This window comes from Asterias rubens, chromosome 5, assembly GCF_902459465.1.
Source record: "Asterias rubens chromosome 5, eAstRub1.3, whole genome shotgun sequence".
Classification (NCBI taxonomy): domain Eukaryota; kingdom Metazoa; phylum Echinodermata; class Asteroidea; order Forcipulatida; family Asteriidae; genus Asterias; species Asterias rubens.
In genome coordinates, this window is record NC_047066.1 from 17,135,806 (window position 1) to 17,154,549 (window position 18,744).

Consider the following 18,744-nt stretch of genomic DNA (forward strand, 5'->3'; position numbering starts at 1 on the left):
AGATTTCCCAATTAAATATGCAATTGAGGGTCACGTGGTTAATTATTTAAGAATTTTAACATTTTTTTACATTTTAAGTAAAGCTTATGTTCTAAGCTTCAATTTGGTATAATAAACTCACTCTTTCGTATTATACTTTAGGAGATTAGGCTTAAAGAAAAACGTGTACAAATGCAATGGGGTTTTGGCGAGAAACAAAGAATAATAATAATAAAAATAATAAAAATCTCAACAAAAACAATAGCTGTTCCGACTGGATCGGAACAGCTAATAATAAAAATAATAAAAATCTCGACGAAAACAATACCTGTTCCGACGGTAGGTCGGAACAGCTAATAATGAGAAAGTGAGTTGCCCAGGAGGCATTAAAGAAGATTGCCCAGGGGCAATTTAAGAGTTCAGAACTGTGTTATAGTCACATTATTTTATGTTCTTCCACCCCCAGTAGAAATATATTCAACCCTGCCCCAGTGCAACAGACAAACAGTCACCGATCGGGCGGTAGATTTCCACCCAAACGAGCCTGCATCCTTCTTAGCCCAAAATTGCTTGTACAGTGGTGATCTCGAGGCAGTACCCCAAAAACATTCGAGCGAGACAAGCGAGGTCGAGTTTTATCAAGTTTTAATGAGGGCAAATTTTACCCCTCGAAAAGTCAAATCCCTCGCACGCAAACCACACGATCCACATAGCTGTAGAAATAACTGGGAAGCGAGGGGTTTCCAGGGGTCTTCGAGGATCACTGACCCGTGAAGACAAACGTTGATTTCTGATTGAAAAATAACACCCAATTGAAGACGATGCCATACAGCTTCTCTAGAGGGGCTACACAGAAAGGTTTTTGAAATGTGTAACACATCTTTGTTATAAAAACGAATGTATTACATTTCCATGTTGACAGAACAGGTTTATTTCCCGTCCAAGGTTTATTCCCCGTCCTAGGTATATTTCCCTTCCTGTTTTTTTTTTTCTCCCTTAGCATTTCCCCGTACCAGGTTTATTTCCACTTAATTATTTCGCCGTCCTGGGTTGTTTTCCCTTTTTTCTTATTTCCCGTCTCGGGTTTATTCCCGTCCAAGGTTTATTTCCCCATCCCAGGTTTATTTCCGTCCCAGGTTTATTTCCCGTCCCAGGTTTATTTCCTGTCCTAGGTTTATTTCCTGTCCTAGGTTTATTTCCCCGTCCAAGGTTTATTCCCCCGTCCTAGGTATATTTCCCTTCCTGTTTTTTTTTTATCCCTTAGCATTTCCCGGTACCAAGTTTATTTCCCCGACCCAATTTATTTCCACTTCGGGTTTTTTCTCGGTCCCGTAATGATTATTTGCCGTCCTGGGTTGTTTTCTCTTTTTTCTGTCCCTCAGGTTTATTCCTGTCCCAGGTTTATTTCCCCGTCCCAGGTTTTTTCCCATTCCCTGTCCAAGGTTTATTTCCCCTTCCTGTTTTTTTTTTTCTCCCTAAGCATTTCCCCGTCCCAGGTTTATTTCCACTTCCAGTTTTTTTTTCTCGGTCCCGTAATAATTATTTCGCCGTCCTGGGTTGTTTCCCCTTTTTCTTTTTCCCATAATATTTCCCCGTCCCAGGTATATTTCCCCGTCTCCAAGTTTATTCCCGTCCTAGGTTTATTTCACAGTACCAGGTTCATTTCCCCGTCCCAGGTTTATTTCCGTCCCAGGTTTATTCCCTGTCATAGGTTTATTTCCCTTTATTTCCTCCCCAAGCATTTCCCCGTCCCAGGTCTATTTCCCCGCCAGGTTTATTCCCGTACTAGGTTTATTTCCCCGTCCTACATGTAGGTTTATTCCCGTCCAAGGTTTACTTCCCCTTCCCGTTTTTTTAATAATGTCGGCATTCGAGTATTGGGATCATTTTTTTAACACTGGGGAAGTTGAACTCCCCTCTTTCGTAATATTGTTGCCGTTGTGGGATAAATGCAGTTAAAAACTGTTTTATTATTACAAAAATGTCCGTTTTCCGTCGGTTAACAATGCTGGCATTCGAGTGTTGGAGAAGATTTTTTAATAAGTTAAGAATGTCCGACCTCCCCTTTGTTATATTTTTGCCGTTTTGGGATAAACTGCGGTTCAAAACTTTTGTTTTGTTTAAAACAAATCCGTATTTCGTCTTATAAGAATGCCGGCATTTGAGTATTGGGGAGCATTTGTTTTTACAAGTTAAAAATGTCCGACCTTCCCTATGTTGTATTTTCGCCGTATAGGGATAAATGCAGTTAACAATTGAAGAAGTTTCCACGATAGGGATTTTTATTTTATTTGATCATCAGAACTGCGTTGTTGTAAGTACTTTATTTGGCTCTTGAAAGCAGAGAGGCATTACGAGAACACTGGCAACCAGTAGCTGGAAGTGTCCTATATAAAACCTTTCTGCTTGTGTTCTCTTTTACAATGTCAGACCCAGCAAGGAGCATAGCAGACAATGCACACACAAGGAGATGTTTAGTGAGGCGTTGGTCCGCCATTGTTTGGCAATGTTGAAAATGTAGAGATCAGGCTTGTTTGGATGAGTCAGCTAATTATAACAAACCACAACAGAGGTGCGAATGCTGCTTTTGTGAAGACTGTTTTGTTGTTGGGGTTTAAAGTGAGCCAATAGTGGAAGAAACTATGAGCAGCAACTAACTCAAACTCATTTACGTTTGCAAGTGCTTTCAAAACAGCGAAGTTTTGATACCATAAAATAAAAAGAAATGCTCAGAGGCTAGGACCATCCTAACTTCATATCTGAAAATTTGAATATTTGAAATCTGTTTTTATTAATCGATTATTTATACATAAAACAGCCACGACCAATCCAGGATCCTGTAGTCGATTTTAGTATGTTCCCATCATCAGGGCCCTTGCTAGTTTTCAGTTCATGGTACTTGGAAATGTGTTCGAAATCGTATAAATACCACAAGCTTTTAAGACCAGTTTTTGTTGGGTAAACTAGAGCTGTTTTGGGCCAATTTGATGCTTTTAATAAGCATTGATGCTTTTAATAAGCACGTCTGGGGCTGTCTCTCAACATTGGCATAAAAATAACTAAGGTGCTTCCTGATTTATTCTCACCTACTCCTAAGATCTTATTTGGTGGACAGGAACTTGAAATAGAAGAGCATCTTGCCAATCTAAGCAGTCACCTTTTATCAGCTTTGTCTGAGTTCAATGCACAGTCTACAATTTTTAGATTTACTCTGGAAAATCCTGTGCTGGGCAGCACAGTGCATTTTGCTCAAAGTACTGGGCAGAAATTTTTAGTTGTTGCGAGCCGCCCAGCCTGCTACCATGTACAACACTAAATTGGTGAAAATTCACTGAACGGCACTAATTAGCTAGAATGCCCTTTTAGCATTGTAGCACATAAACTAAACATCATGTCAAGATAACTAAAGCATCCATTTGAAGTACCCACCTAGAGGTACCTACAGTAGCAACAACTTTCTCATAATTGCTTTCCAAGATTTTCAGAATGTTGGTAAAAGGCCGATTTGTGGACGGAAACCCGTTCAATCAGAAAACTATATTTTTTGTTTCACTTGCCTTTGAAAGGCAGTGGACAGTATTGGTAGTAACTCAAAATAATTATTAGCATAAAACCTTTCTTGGTGACGAGTAATGGGGAGAGGTTGATGGTATCAAACATTGTGAGAAACGGCTCCCTCTGAAGTGCCATAGTTTTCGAGAAAGAAGTCATTTTCATCGAATTTGATGTCGAGACCTCAGATTTAGAACTTGAGGACTCGAAATCAACCATCTAAACGCACACAACTACATGCCAGTAGGGCGTTTTCTTCTTTCATTATTATTTCGCAACTTTGATGAACGATTGAGCTCAAATTTTCACAGGTTAGTTATTTTATGCATAAGTTGAGATACACCAACTGTGAAGGCTAGTCTTTGACAATTACCAATAGTGTCCACTGCCTCTAAAGACATTAGTTACCAAAGCTATCACTGCGTGTTACATGATGATATAGGCCTAATGGAGAAATGCCTTGCTGATAACAACAATAGCTTCAATGATTTATGTCTGATAAAAACACAACAAGGTCATTAGTGAGTCATTTTGGACATAACTATTTTCTGTCCAATTTTAAGGTATTTTCTTGATACTAGTTTCTTTCAATTAGTAACATAGGAAACCAGAAAACCCCTAATTAAGAAATCATTCAAGTTAATAGATGAAACAAGTGATGTTGACTTGTCAATTAATAAAAATCTTCACCTGAAACAGTTACCCCTAAACCCCACGAGGGAGGTGGATTAAGAACTTTCCGTCCACATGAGTTATGTCCGAAATAGAAGTTATGTCCAAAACGTGTCCAATGGAAGAATAAACATTTTGGGGCAAGTTATAACATTGAAACTATGACACTTCTTATTTTGTGTATTAAAGAACAATACTTAAAAACAATTAACACCATTAGTAAGTTTTTTAACTTTTCACTCAAAAATATATTGGGGAAAAAAAAACATTTCGGACATAACTGTTATGTACAGAATCCACTTATGCTTTGAACATTTTTTTATGACTTACATGTAAACTTATTTTGTATGTGGGTGGGGTGAATATTTAATGTTCATCAATTCAACTAACTAAAAACATAAATTGGCATTGTGAAATAAATAAAACTTTAATTTAGCATAAACTACGAAATGATCACCACATTTGAAGTCTCTCTCCCAAAAGGCCCAAGTTTTCAATGTGGGAAGTTAAGAATGATGAAAAGAAAAAAACTTTTTTCTTGAGTCTCAAATAATGTGTAGTTAATTTATTTGCACCAATTATCCAAAAAGTAATGCTGAAATTTGAAGTGTTTTGTTCAAAATTGACTTTTACTTGTGTGGACATATTGCTGTTTCGGACATAACTTTTAACAGTGGATATACAAACGGTGGGCCATGGCTCTAGTCTACATGTAGGTTATGAAAAAGATAAATTGTTAAAACTTCCACAGGAGTGTGTGTCTGGGTTGGTTTGGCTTACATTTCTGTGATAGTATGCATAAAACCTGTATTTTATGATGTACACAGTATACATAGACTTCATAACAGTATACTACAACAAGCCATAATGTAGTTCTACAGGCACATACACGTAGCACACTGTGTACAACATTTCTGCTGCAGTGAATAGGTAAGTGATCATTTTGTTGTCTTGAAACAATCATAAGACCTGAATTTACACTATTTTCAAGAGATTCCTTGCATGTTTTTGTAGGCTTAGAAAACAAAGAGCAGATGTAAATTTGATAATAGATGTTAAATTTGCATCGGGGATAAAGAATATTACTTTTGGTTTTTTACCCATGATACACTGATGTGTGTATTAGCAACCTGTCCCCTCAGTACTTTCCCTGAGTCCTGGGAAAAAATATCACAGGCATGTTACTCGGGTGGGATTCGAACCCACGACCCTTGAAATTCTAGAGCAGTGTCTTACCAACTAGACTACCGAGGTTGCCCGGTAGCTAGAGGCAGTTCGAATCCTGATGTTTTGGCAGCGGGTACTGCAACAATATAATAGATGTTAAATTTGCATCGGGGATAAAGAATATTAACACCGATGTGTGTTAGCACTGTATACTCAGTACTTTCCCGAGTCCTGGGAAAAAATATCACAGGCATGTTACTCGGGTGGGATTCGAACCCACGACCCTTGCAATTCTAGAGCAGTGTCTTACCAACTAGACTACCGAGGTTGCCCGGTAGCTAGAGGTAGTTTGAATCCTAGAAAATGTAAATTTTGTCGCAAAAGGAACCAGGTAAGATCTGTAATAGACTGTTTCTGTATTTGAGATCATGACTTAGATTGCTTATTAAATGTAAGTAAAATGAAGGTAATATTGTTATTGCTTTCCTCTTAAACCAAAGTTTCTTTCATTTTTTTTCAAACTCAGGTTGTAAAAAAGGGTTACTTTGTTTGGCCAACTGGAGAGGACAAGGAGTGGAAGTCATCATGGCATCCCTAATCATGATGATCTCGATTCCAAACCCTATAATAATGACTCAAAGGGGTGCACGCAAGTGGAGTGCCGATGCTGTGTCCAAATTTAACAAAAGCTGGCGTTATTGTAAAGCATGGGTATTTACCTGTCATCCAGATCAACCAAAATGAAAGACAACTGTGTTCAAGCTCAATTTGTCTGTATTATATGATGTTTGGCAGTTACTTGGTGCTAAAATGTCTTTTCAGCTTAAATTGGTTGTTTCAGTTCTCTTTTAACATGTCACCTACTTTTTACTTTGAAGACAATATCAAATTAATAAATTAGAACAATTAGACTATTTGACTGAGTTGGAATGATTATTCTGAATCTATTTTGAATTTTTGACCCAAATTGAACATAATTATGGCGGCTAAGTGAGTTTTCACCCAAATACATGTGACCTTTGTCTTTGGTCTCTGGGATCGCTGGGCAGTTTGCCTTGCGATTACAGCCCTGTTGAATTACCAGGCCTGCGAACCAAAAACCTTAACTGCTGCCATTCAATGGTAAACCCAAGAGTTGAATTGCTAATGGAAATGTTCACGAAAAAACAAATAAAACTTCTGTATGGACCACTTTCATTGCATTTTAAATCGCAATTTTTAAATTCGTAATCTGAGTCTGTCCCCAATCTTTGAAAAATGGATCACAGATCACCAGCCCAAAGTAGCGAGGGCTACCATTTGTTTTATGTACACTATACAGCTATAGCAAGTTGGGGTCTGTGATCAAAAAGTGAAGAATATTTACGATAGTGCTTGGCGAATAGTGAAATTTTGGTATTCGGATACCGCTGGCCAACTATCCGAAATTAACCGGATATTCGAATAGTTTTTTTCGCCGCTAGAGGGCGCTATTAGAAAAAAAAATATAATACAAAAAAATTTTCAGACTAAACATTCCTATCAGTTGTCGCCCGACGTCCGCGGATATTCGGACATTAAAGAATATGCGGTTACTTGGTTGTAATTACACAACTATCCGGTTTATAAATAGGTATTTGCACCCATTGCGGATATCCGGTTAAGAAAAAAAAGGCATTCGCGGTTACGGATAGGAAAACCCATTCGCCATTAACCAGATATTTGAATAATTCGCCCAGGCCTAATTTACGATCCTGTGGAAAATAAGACTTGGGTGGGGAAAAATATTGTTGGACTACAACACAAAGTTGGTTGGCGACTATATACAGTGAACAAAGCAATACTAAACTTTTGTTTTGAGTAGTCGTGGTGGCGAGGCTTACCGGTAATAGAAAAGCGGTAGTCTCGACTCGACTAATCAATCAATAGTTGCGACTATGACACTGGTTGCACTAGTCGCCCAGGCCTACTTCATATTATATAGTCCTTAAGTTCACACTATCAACTGCCCATTCGATGTTAGAGGTTGTCAAACACTATCTCAAATGTACCCTTTTTACGACCCCACCCCATTTCTCCCCGAAAGGCCAAGTGTCAATAATTTCTATGTGAAGAACACTGAACTTACTTTACAGGTTCATGTAATGGTTACAAATTTTCATTAAACTGAAACAGCGTACACAAAGAGATCACAATTTTTTACTAATTTATGTGCAATGTACTTACATGTAAGCGTCCATCTTTGAACCAACAGCTGTCATAAACCAAGCCACCTTTCTTGGATATCTGCAATGCAGCTGTTGTCATTGTTTTAACGATCTTCCAAGTTGATTAAAGAAGAGTAACCTGCAGTAAAAATAATATACAAGCTCTGATGATTATGGCCAACACATACAGAGGTCAGTAATGTGTACTTACACATAAAGACATAATAGACCGGCAGCCCAGAGCACTTTGGTTAAAGGAACGAGGTACCAATATTTGAGTACAGGAACATTTAGTGGATAATCTGACATAGTCAGGTATGGATGTCTGCCGGGGACCCCCTGCTGCGTGTGGCGCATGGACCCCCAGCAAAGAGGCAAAATAATGGGCTGAATCAAAGATTCTAGGTACTACATGAAACCAAGTGGAAATGGTCATTAAAATAATACTAAGTAAAAAATATCAACCGCCAGACAAATTTTCTGCTGCATTAGGCCTGCCAGACACCCCCTCCCCCAAATGTTTACTGTACAAACCTATGGGTTGAAATTACCCAGTTGTCAAATCAGCTCAGATTTACGTGAAACTTCGTCTAACTGTTCCACTATGGCTCAAATGAACACACACCAAAAATTAAATCCATACTCCATATCGTTTCCGAGATACAGCCTTTTAAAATATGTAAAACCTCCCCTTTTTGGAGCTCCGTCCATGGACAACCGCCGCGCGTCGTTGTGGTATTTTTTTTCAAAATTTAAGAGCCCATACAATAATAATGACACCAGCTGTAGGGCTGAAAAGGTGTATGCTATTTAAGTTTATGGCCCTAGACTCATACGTAATTTGGCTGCATTGTGCCTGCCTAACACCCCCACCCCCGGGGTTAAACATCGGAGGAACCATCTAAAACCAAGCTAAAATGACCTATTGTGCCTATTAAAACACTATTCTTAATACCAGCAGTATCAACCGCCAGACAAATTAATGTTTTGCTGCATTGGGCCCGCCAGACACCCCCAACCCCTTGGGTTTACATCAGAGGAACCACCTGTAACCAAGTTGAAATTACCAATAACTCTATACTTAGTACCAGTATCAACCGCCAGACAAAAGTTTTGCTGCATTGGGCCCACCAGACAACCCCACCCCCAGGATAAACATCGGTGGAACCAACTGAAACCAAGTTGAAATGACAAATCACACTTTTCTTAATGCAAGTATCAACCGCCAGACAAAAGTTTTGCTGCATTGGGCCCGCCAGACACCCCAACCCCCGTGGTAAAAAATCGATGGAACTACCTGAAACCAAGTTGAAATGACCAATAACACTTTTCTTAATGCAAGGAAGGAGTTTCAACCGCCAGACAAAAGTTTTGCTGCATTGGGCCTGCCAGACACCCCCACCCCCGGGTTAAACGTCGGTGGAACCACCTGAAACCAAGTTGAAATGACCAATAACACTTTTCCTAATGCAAGGAAGGAGTTTCAACCGCCAGACAAAAGTTTTGCTGCATTGGGCCCGCCAGACACCCCCACCCCCGAGTTAAACATCGGTGGAACCATCTGAAACCAAGTTGAAATGACACTTTTCTTAATGTAAGCCCCAACAATGCAGCAAAACTTTTGTCTGGCGGTTGATACTTGCATTAAAGCCAATATACACTTTCGGTACAGACAAAAAAAATCACAGATTTACAAATAATTTACAGGGTTTACAGAAGGTAATGGTGAAAGACTTCTCTTGAAATATTATTGTTCCATGAGAAAACATTAAAACAATATCAATTCTTCTGTAGCGAGCATTCCGGATTTAGTTGAAACACATGACACGGCGAAACGCGTCGTAATTACAAAACTACAAGTAGGAATACATTTGCATTGATGTTATAAGATACATTACACACCTTCAGATAGTCCATCACATAATTATAAAATGTTTACAAGTCATACATCAGCTGAAAGGTTTTAATGAACTAGTCAGGATCTACACAAATGAAATCAGTTTAAACTTGGCTTCTTGCTCAAACCAGAGGTTGAAAATAATTGGTCAAAGAAAAATAATTTCACAACCACACATTTGATTTTTTATATATTTATACGCCATTGGGTAGGTATGTAACAACTTAAGAAACGATACACAACATTGACTATTAAACCTTGACATCCAGTTAAACAGGAAGATGCAGTTAACTATTTGAAAAAATATTACTCGAGAACCAGAAATTAGTTGTTTATTATCTGAACGTCGTCAGATAAGGCTTTGAAAAACATTACTAACGCTATAATTTGTGACCTGAAAAAATTGTCTTCCGGTTCAAACCGGATGTTTAAATTTTATATTTGAAAAAAATCATAACATCTGAACCATACATTGGATTTTTTCAATCTATGCATCATCTGAAAGGTCTTAATAGACTTATCACGTGCTATACAATATGCGACCCTGTTTGACCTTGACTTCCAGTTAAAGTTGGAAATTGATATATAATGTTTGAAAAATAAAAAAATCCTAAACCACATGATTTGATTTTTATCATCTATACGTCAAAAGAAAGAACTCAAAAGACATCACCAACGCTACCAAGTGTGACCTCATTTGACAGTACCTTCCGGTTCAAAACGGAAGTTGAAACTTTATATTTGAAAAAATCATAACTTCTAAACCAAATATTGGATTTTTACAACCCATCCATCATTTAAAAGTCTTAATAAACTTATCACGCGCTACATAAAAAGTAACCCCTATTTGACCTTTTATCCGATGCAAACCGGAAGCTGGTGTTTAATTTGTAAAAAAATCATAACTCCTTAACCAGTCATTGGATTGATGAGGTAAAATGTTGTCACCAATTCATTCACTCACTCACCACGAACACCTTGTTTTTGTAGTAAACAAAAACTGTACATGTACCTCTAGTTTTTATTGATTCCTAATGGCCCATTGTCAAAGTGTTTCCATTTTGTGGAACTTTGTAAAGTATTTAGTTTTTGTCGCGCGGAATTCTTTAGTCTTTTCAGTTCGCGGATAGTTGGTCAGGCAGCCCATGGTCCGTTTTACGTTGTGTTGGCGTTACGCGTAGTAAAAGTTTGTTTATTGTTCTGGGGTCGAGGTTCTAGGAATTCCTTATTTGGTCATGATATTTGGTTTGGGTTTTGTGAATGGGGACATTATGAACATGGGGTGCGTTCCACTCGCGCAAACGTTGCCAACAGTTGCGCACAATTTCAAGTGGAACGAGTTGTTCGCTGCCACCGTTGGCGAACGTTGGCAACTTTAGGCGAACATACTTCGGAGGTGTTGGCGAGTGGTTTTTAAAATGGCGGACAAGCATACGGTATTATTTCTTTGTCACAAATATAATTACATTGTATTTTCGGTGGATGATAATGCAGATTTGGAATAACAAAGTTAATTAGTTGATGTAATGATGTCAAAAAGAGGACTATTGCAGCAAAAACAAAGTAAAAAAAAACTACGCATGGTGCGCGCCATCTTCTTTTCAGGGCGCCGCCATGTTGACATCGCGTATACGCACCAATCGTTCAAAAGATAAAAGCTTATGCGCGAACAGTTGCGAGTCGTTAGCGCGAGTGGAACGCACCCCTGGTATGTGGAATGTAGGTGTGGCAATCGTGGGAAGGTTTCGTGAGTAGGGATATAGTTAATGTAAAGTAGTACTATTAATAATAATAATACTAATTTATTTTTAATAAAGCGTCTTACATAAAAAATCTCAAAACGCTGTACAGTGTTTTACAAACATCGACGATGACTCTGACCGAGCAGGGTCGCTTGTAACGGTACAGAGATTAAGAGAGTGAGTGAGAGTGGGTCGACTGTAACCACCCGGCGAGTGGGTTCAGCCCTTGCAGGTTCCCTCCGACCGAGCAGGGTCGCTTGTAACGGTAGAGAGATTAAGAGAGTGAGTAAGAGTGGGTCGACTGTAACCACCCGGCGAGTGGGTTCAGCCCTTGCAGGTTCCCTCCGACCGAGCAGGGTCGCTTGTAACGGTAGAGAGATTAAGAGAGTGAGTGAGAATGGGTTGACTGTAACCACCCGGCGAGTGGGTTCAGCCCTTGCAGGTTCCCTCCGACCGAGCAGGGTCGCTTGTAACGGTAGAGAGATTAAGAGAGTGAGTGAGAATGGGTCGACTGTAACCACCCGGCGAGTGGGTTCAGCCCTCGCAGGTTATAGGGCAGACTCCACCGTTCTAAGAGTTCCGTGAGACAGAAAGTCCACGGCAGAATTTTGTGATTTTTTGGAAAGTCTTCAGTGATCGATTTCCACCGGCGCCCACAGCCTGGAACCGTGCCCTCCTACACTGTGAATATCATGGCCACCAAACCCCGGTTCTAATGCACGACGCCCAACCCTTGGTGACGAGTTCAGTCAACCATCGAGCGACTTCATGGGGCGAGACCTATAAGGCCGTATACTTGAAGGACGGACTGTCGAAGTCGCCGAGCAGGCAAGAGACAAAGTCGTGGCAACCGAAAACACGGGTTTTATTTGATATTAATTTTGTTATATATGTTTTAATGCGAGCTGGCCAAAGATGGGCTCTGAATTATTGATTTAATCGAGTGGACGAACCCTCGAGTTCAATCTAAGAACATTGTAAAGAACTTGTACCTTTGAGTTAAACGTGAACAAGAAAAGTTGTGATTTGTAATTGTTTATTCTTTCAACCAAGGCTTGAAAGAAGCACCCTTGAGTTATTTAAGAAGAAAGCTGTATATTTTAAGTGATATAATTGATTTATTGGTTTCCTCAGCCAACCAGGGCGTAAGAATATACCCCTTGAGGTTACGACATAACAAACTGTACTATATTTTCTGTAAATTTCTGTAAATATCAATTCCCCTTATATTTTTAAAGAACTTTGTTAATTTCAAGTATAAGAATTGTGTCCATCCTGTCAATTTATTTGAGTTCATTTGATGTGTATGTCACTATATTACCTTTTTTGTAAATCGATGTGACACCCATGGTTGTATGGAAGAGTTAATGAAAAAATCACTTTAAAATACAGGTTTGAAATACCTTTATTTAATCACAAAATGGTAAAAAAGTGCAGCAAAACCAGTGAACATAATGGGCATTCATAAATACCTCAGACAGTTTCGCTATTCCTATGGTGAAGAGCGCGTCACACGGGGGTGTTTAAACCATTGATAATGACCAGTGTTTACAACTGAATGTGAGCGGAGACTCGGCGCTAGTCTTGATGCAAGACGTTTCTTGTTACGGGCGATGCAGGTGCTGTCAGTGAGTTGGCCGCGTTGTGTGTGAAAGGAAAACCAGCGAATATGCACCAAGACTATAAGCGCATGCACAAGAACGGAACCGGAAAACACATGCGTACAGACGTCGTATGTGTGCATGTAACATGCATACTGAACATACCATGGAGGTGGAAACATACAGAGCTCAAGCACTCGGAAGGAAACAGATAAGTTTTCCAGAGTTTCTTACTTTATAACGCCTTTTAACCAAAAAGGTATTTATGAATGGGAATCAAAGTGTGTTGAATCGGTTTTCAACTAGTGGTTTAAACCCGCCGAGGCCTGGTTCTTGATAAATAACCTCGACTTCGTCTCGGTAAAACCAGAAGCCTGAACCTTCAGGAACAGTCTAAAACAAAATTTGGTTGTGATTTTTTGCAACTTTTGAAAATATTCAATTTTGAAGACATATTATACCCCTTATGAGAAACGCCTGTTTTGACACAACCACCTGTGATGACTCGTGCGTGTGTCAGCGGTCATATTTCTCGTGGCATCTTCAATCTTCAATGGTGGAATCCTTATCTAGCTATCTATAGCTATACTAGGATGGTGCAGAAGTGACGTCACAGGCAAAGTGCACAAGAAATAAGGTGAAGTTAAGGTGTTGACAAGACAAAAAGACTGATAACAAAAGACGATAACTTAGGGTGCGTAAAAACTGAATGATGGATTAGAGGAGATGTGACCCCATCAAAGAAAGACCACCATTCCTACCGCTTTTAGAAACAATCCATCCTGAATCCAGTAAACAAAGGCTATTCAACACAACGGATAGCTCCATTTTTGTGGCTATCAACGGACTCCAGTACATGTCACGAATAAAGGTGAGCGATCAGCCGACTCAACACAGAGCTGTTTATTTATACTACTCGTATTCATTATAGTATCTGTGTGTAGGGCCATAGAATTATTTGTAGGGCTCCAAAACACTGGTCCCTCAGCAAAAACGAGACAGTTAATTCCTTTGAGAATTGGAAGCATAATTTCCAGTACAATCAATCAACCAATCAGAGGGAATTTATATAGCGCCACAATCAACCTAAGTTGTTCAAAGGTGCTCAAGACAGTTGGATGAAATTAATTTTGATACATTTTTTGCCGTATAAAAACATTTGAGGAGTTTCTTGAAAATGTGAATCTCGAGTGTTAGTATCAGTAAGGGTTTAGTTAATTAACACTAATAATTTGGGGGGCTAACGCTAATCATCCTTACATAATCATCCTTACATAATTCAGCTGAGTCTCAAAGAGCTGAATTGCGAAGGACACGGCTACAAAACGTGTCCGAGGAGCAGGCATGCAAGGGCACCTTTGGGTGCCAGCCACATCAACCCATTATGACCAAGGAGCACAGCCAAAGATCGAAAGTGTTTGATTTTTCCTGAGGGGGGAAAACCGGATGGTCTGGAAAACCCTCGAGGCACAGCAGAGAACCAACACACAACTCAACTCACATATGGCCCTGGTTGGGAAACAAACCAGGGTCACCTCGGTGAGAGGCGAGCGCTTTACATACAAGCCAACCATCATGCCACCCATGATAAATATAATAACAGTGGCTTCATATAGCGCTCAGGTCCGTCACGCAGACATTAACGCTTCAACATTATTACCCCTGGTCACTGGGCCTTAAATCATTCCTTAAAACATCTCAGCTCCCTATGGAGAATACAGTCTGTGCCGCCAAATATGTAGCGCAATCAAGGCTAATCAATCACAAGAACCAACTCTGCCCCCACAGGTACCCATTTACCCCTGGGTGGAGAGAAGCAATTATAGTGAATTGTCTTGCTCAGGGACACAAGTGTCGCGACCGGGATTCGAACCCACACTCTACTGAACAGAATCACCAGAGCTTGAATTCGGTGCTCTTATCCGCTCGGCAACGACACCCCAATATGGCAAAACGTGATAACGTAACCCTCCTCCCGACTTAGCCGTCAGGAGGAGGGTTACGTTCGCAACCATGGAGGTACCTCCATGGATGTCGCAAGGGTTAGGGTTTACAGGAAATCCATGTAAACATAATCAGTAACAGAGGTCGACTTGTCTTGGCCATCCGTCGAATTGTCGCAAGGTCGAGTTGTCCGACGGACGAGTTGTCTGGTATTGTCATTGTTTGTATGATTGTGGAATCGCCCAGCCCCAGCAGAGGTAGAAATTAGTGACTAGGTAGGACGTATAAAAGAGTACCGGTCACTTCGGCACCTTGCAAACTTTGCACTTGCAAACTCGGCACCTTGGAAACTCGGCACCTACAACCTCGGCACCTTCCAAACTCGGCACATGTACAAATACAAACTCGGCACCCAGTTGAAAAAGTTTGATCCTGTTACAAATATTATAGGAATATAATCATCCTAAAATTTACCAGAAATAGAAGCTACGTTATTTCGCACAGGACGTTACAAAATAACCCTTAAACTTGAAAGGTGTTTGCACAAACGATCTTTGGTCTGTGCACGCCACAAAGCTATCACGCACAGAACTGTCGCAGAGCCGTCAAGAAATTAGTCACTATCACGGCCGGCGCAGTTCGGCAAATCACGCCCTGATAAAAAGAGCAACAATCCATTAAAAGCCCTCAACCAAACTAAACAAACTCTTATAAACATTTGCCAAAGCCCAAACCATAAAAATGGTCGCACTTTCTTTGACATGGACGCAATTCAGCCTAGCTAGGCCAATAGCCTAAAAACAAGGTTCTTGTCGACGGTAAATTCCCGGAGGGCCTAAAATTTCTCGAAAGTTCGGAATTCTTATCTTGATTCTTGAAACTCCCATTTAACTAGTAGTACGTAGTATTTTGCCATTAATTAATAGCGTTTTTTTACAACAATTTTTGCAGTGTGTAAGTACACGTATCGTAGGAGGTCCTGTTTTTAAGGTATTCCCTAAAATTGTGGCAAATATTTTACCTCTCTGTGCGCAATGTAAACAGTCCCTAGATACAAAACATTTGGTTTTATTTGCCAAGTAAAAAGTCTCCTCTCCCTTGACCAAAAATTAGAAACACGTAAGGCTCTACTGGTTAAAATGCACTTGTAAATTATGCAAAAAGTTTGGTATTTTAGGCATTTCTACAAGGTACAAAAATATGTCATAATGTTGAGGCCATACAAAAAATTGCCCACCGAAAAAGTTTCATTAAATACTATTTCAATTCAACATTGACGATGATCAAATCATGTGACTGAACATTCTGCCGAGTATTCTGGAAAAAAAATACAGCAGCTTAAAGAAGCCATGTGCCGTATATTATTTTCAGGGATGCCAGTGGCTCTTTCCTTCAGAGCCTGAAAAAAAAATTCTGAAGGAAAAAGGGTCACCGCCCCCCCCCTCCCTCAGACCAAAAAAACTATAAAAAACAACAATTTTTTAATAAAACATAAAGAAAAAGAAAATTCTGACCCCCCTCTCTTTATATATCACAAATTTCAAAACGTAAAAAAAAAAAAAAAAAAAAAAAAAAAGATTTTTTAAATTTTATTTTTCATTTTTGGACCATCTTACCCTCTTATTTCTGCCTTTATAGTACTATACTTTTGTCAACCATGTTGATGGGTTCGTAATGTGAGGATCGGTGGAAAAAAAAAAAAAAAATTTTTCGATCGGTGTCAGCTACTCCTAGAACTATTTCGGTTTCGTCCGGCTATCGTCCAACGGGAGACGATAGCCGGACCAAACCGAAATAGTTCTAGGAGTAGGTGTCAGCAACGCACATCATTAAAATTACTGGGTATGGTGTTCTATAAAGGACACTTATCTGTTTTCTCGTGCGTGTGGAGAGGTCCCTCGTGCGTGTGAGCAAATCCTCGTGCCTGTGAGCAAAACCCTCGTGCCTGTGAGCAAAACCCTCATACGTGTGAGCAAATCCTCGTGCCTGTGAGCAAACCCTCGTGTGTGTGAGCAAATCCTCGTGCCTGTGAGCAAACCCTCGTGTGTGTGAGCAAATCCTCGTGCGTGTGAGCAAACCCTCGTGTGTGTGAGCAAACCCTCGTGTGTGTGAGCAAATCCTCGTGCGTGTGAGCAAAACCCTCGTGCCTGTGAGCAAAACCCTCGTGCCTGTGAGCAAACCCTCGTGCCTGTGAGCAAAACCCTCGTACGTGTGAGCAAATCCTCGTGCCTGTGAGCAAACCCTCGTGTGTGTGAGCAAATCCTCGTGCCTGTGAGCAAACCCTCGTGTGTGTGAGCAAATCCTTGTGCGTGTGAGCAAAACCCTCATGCCTGTGAGCAAAACCCTCGTGCCTGTGAGCAAACCCTCGTGCCTGTGAGCAAAACCCTCGTACGTGTGAGCAAATCCTCGTGCCTGTGAGCAAACCCTCGTGTGTGTGAGCAAATCCTCGTGCCTGTGAGCAAACCCTCGTGTGTGTGAGCAAATCCTTGTGCGTGTGAGCAAAACCCTCGTGCCTGTGAGCAAACCCTCGTGCGTGTGAGCAAAACCCTCGTGTGTGTGAGCAAAACCCTCGTACGTGTGAGCAAATCCTTGTGCCTGTGAGCAAACCCTCGTGTGTGTGAGCAAATCCTCGTGCCTGTGAGCAAACCCTCGTACGTGTGAGCAAATCCTCGTGCCTGTGAGCAAACCCTCGTGTGTGTGAGCAAAACCCTCGTGTGTGTGAGCAAAACCCTCGTGTGTGTGAGCAAAACCCTCGTGTGTGTGAGCAAAACCCTCGTGTGTGTGAGCAAATCTATTATTTGCGAACCTCTAAGAAGCCGTCTCTTGGTGGCGCTCTCCACCAAAACAAGTCTGTTTTACCGGGCTGAAGTGAGCACCAAATTTGGGCCCAACACCAAATTTGGTGCTGGAAAAAAATGTTGGTGCTAGCACCAAATTTCGATATAAAACTGTCAACGACCGTCATTACCCGTCGAATACAGTGCGGAAGGATTGTACACGCGTAAGGTATACATGTAGGTAGATTCAAAGCCAAGAGTTCCATCTAAATTGGAAAGTATTATTAGGTTTTTTTTCACAAATCTGTTCCACATATCCCTGGCTATATCAGATTAGCGCCCCAGTGTTTTAAGTCTGATAATTAGCTCAGCCCAATTAATTTAATCAAGGAACAATTTACGAATTTTGGTATTGTATACGCTGCATGCCTAAGGTATGGGCAAATAAAAAGCCAAGAGTTCCATCTTAGTTGGACAATATTATTAATTTTTATTTCATAAATCTGTTCCTCATACCCCTGGCTATATAAGATTAGTGCCCCAACTGGTTAAGTCTGCTAATTAGCTCAGCCCAATTAATTTAATCAAGGAAGAATTTACGAGTTTTTCTACTTTATACGCTGTACATTATATAATATGCTATACAATACACAAAGAACAAGCGTAAGATATGGGCAATTACAAAGCCAAGAGTTCCATCTTAATTGGCAAAAATTATTAGTTTTTATTTCATAAATCTATTCTTCATACCCCTGCCTATATCAGATTAGCGCCCCAACTTGATAAGTCTGCTAATTAGCTCAGCCCAATTAATTTAATAAGGGAAGAACTTACGAGTTTTTGTACTTTATACGCTGTTTATATGCTATGCAAAGAACAAGCGTATAGGTACGGGCATATACAAAGCCAAGAGTTCCATCTTAATTGGAAAATGGTCCTAAGCAGGATCCGTAAGGAACACCACAATTGATGTTAAACTTCTCTGATAAGGTACCTTGAATTGATACACGTTCACTTCTATCTGATAAATAGGGCATAAACTAATCAAGGACCTTGCCAGTGACTCCACATTTAGACTGAAGACGTTTCAGCAAAATTACATGATCAACAGTATCGAATGCTGCACTCAGATCTAAAAGGACAAGCAGAATAACATGTTGGGAATTCATCCAATAAAATGGCCCCAAATCAGTCAAAAGAACAAGTTTAACCCCTTGCATTTTTTTT

The 18,744-nt window shown here is 40.2% G+C and overlaps 1 protein-coding gene across 1 annotated transcript in view; it reads right to left on the reverse strand.

The window, feature by feature from the left end:
* LOC117290462 overlaps positions 1-18,744 on the reverse strand; it is a 35,347-nt gene that overhangs the window by 6,556 nt on the left and 10,047 nt on the right. Inside the window, exon 2 of the mRNA XM_033771877.1 lies at positions 7,576-7,695. Coding sequence (XP_033627768.1) covers positions 7,576-7,656 — 81 coding nt within the window. The 5' untranslated portion in view covers positions 7,657-7,695. The remainder of the gene's footprint in view (positions 1-7,575; positions 7,696-18,744) is intronic.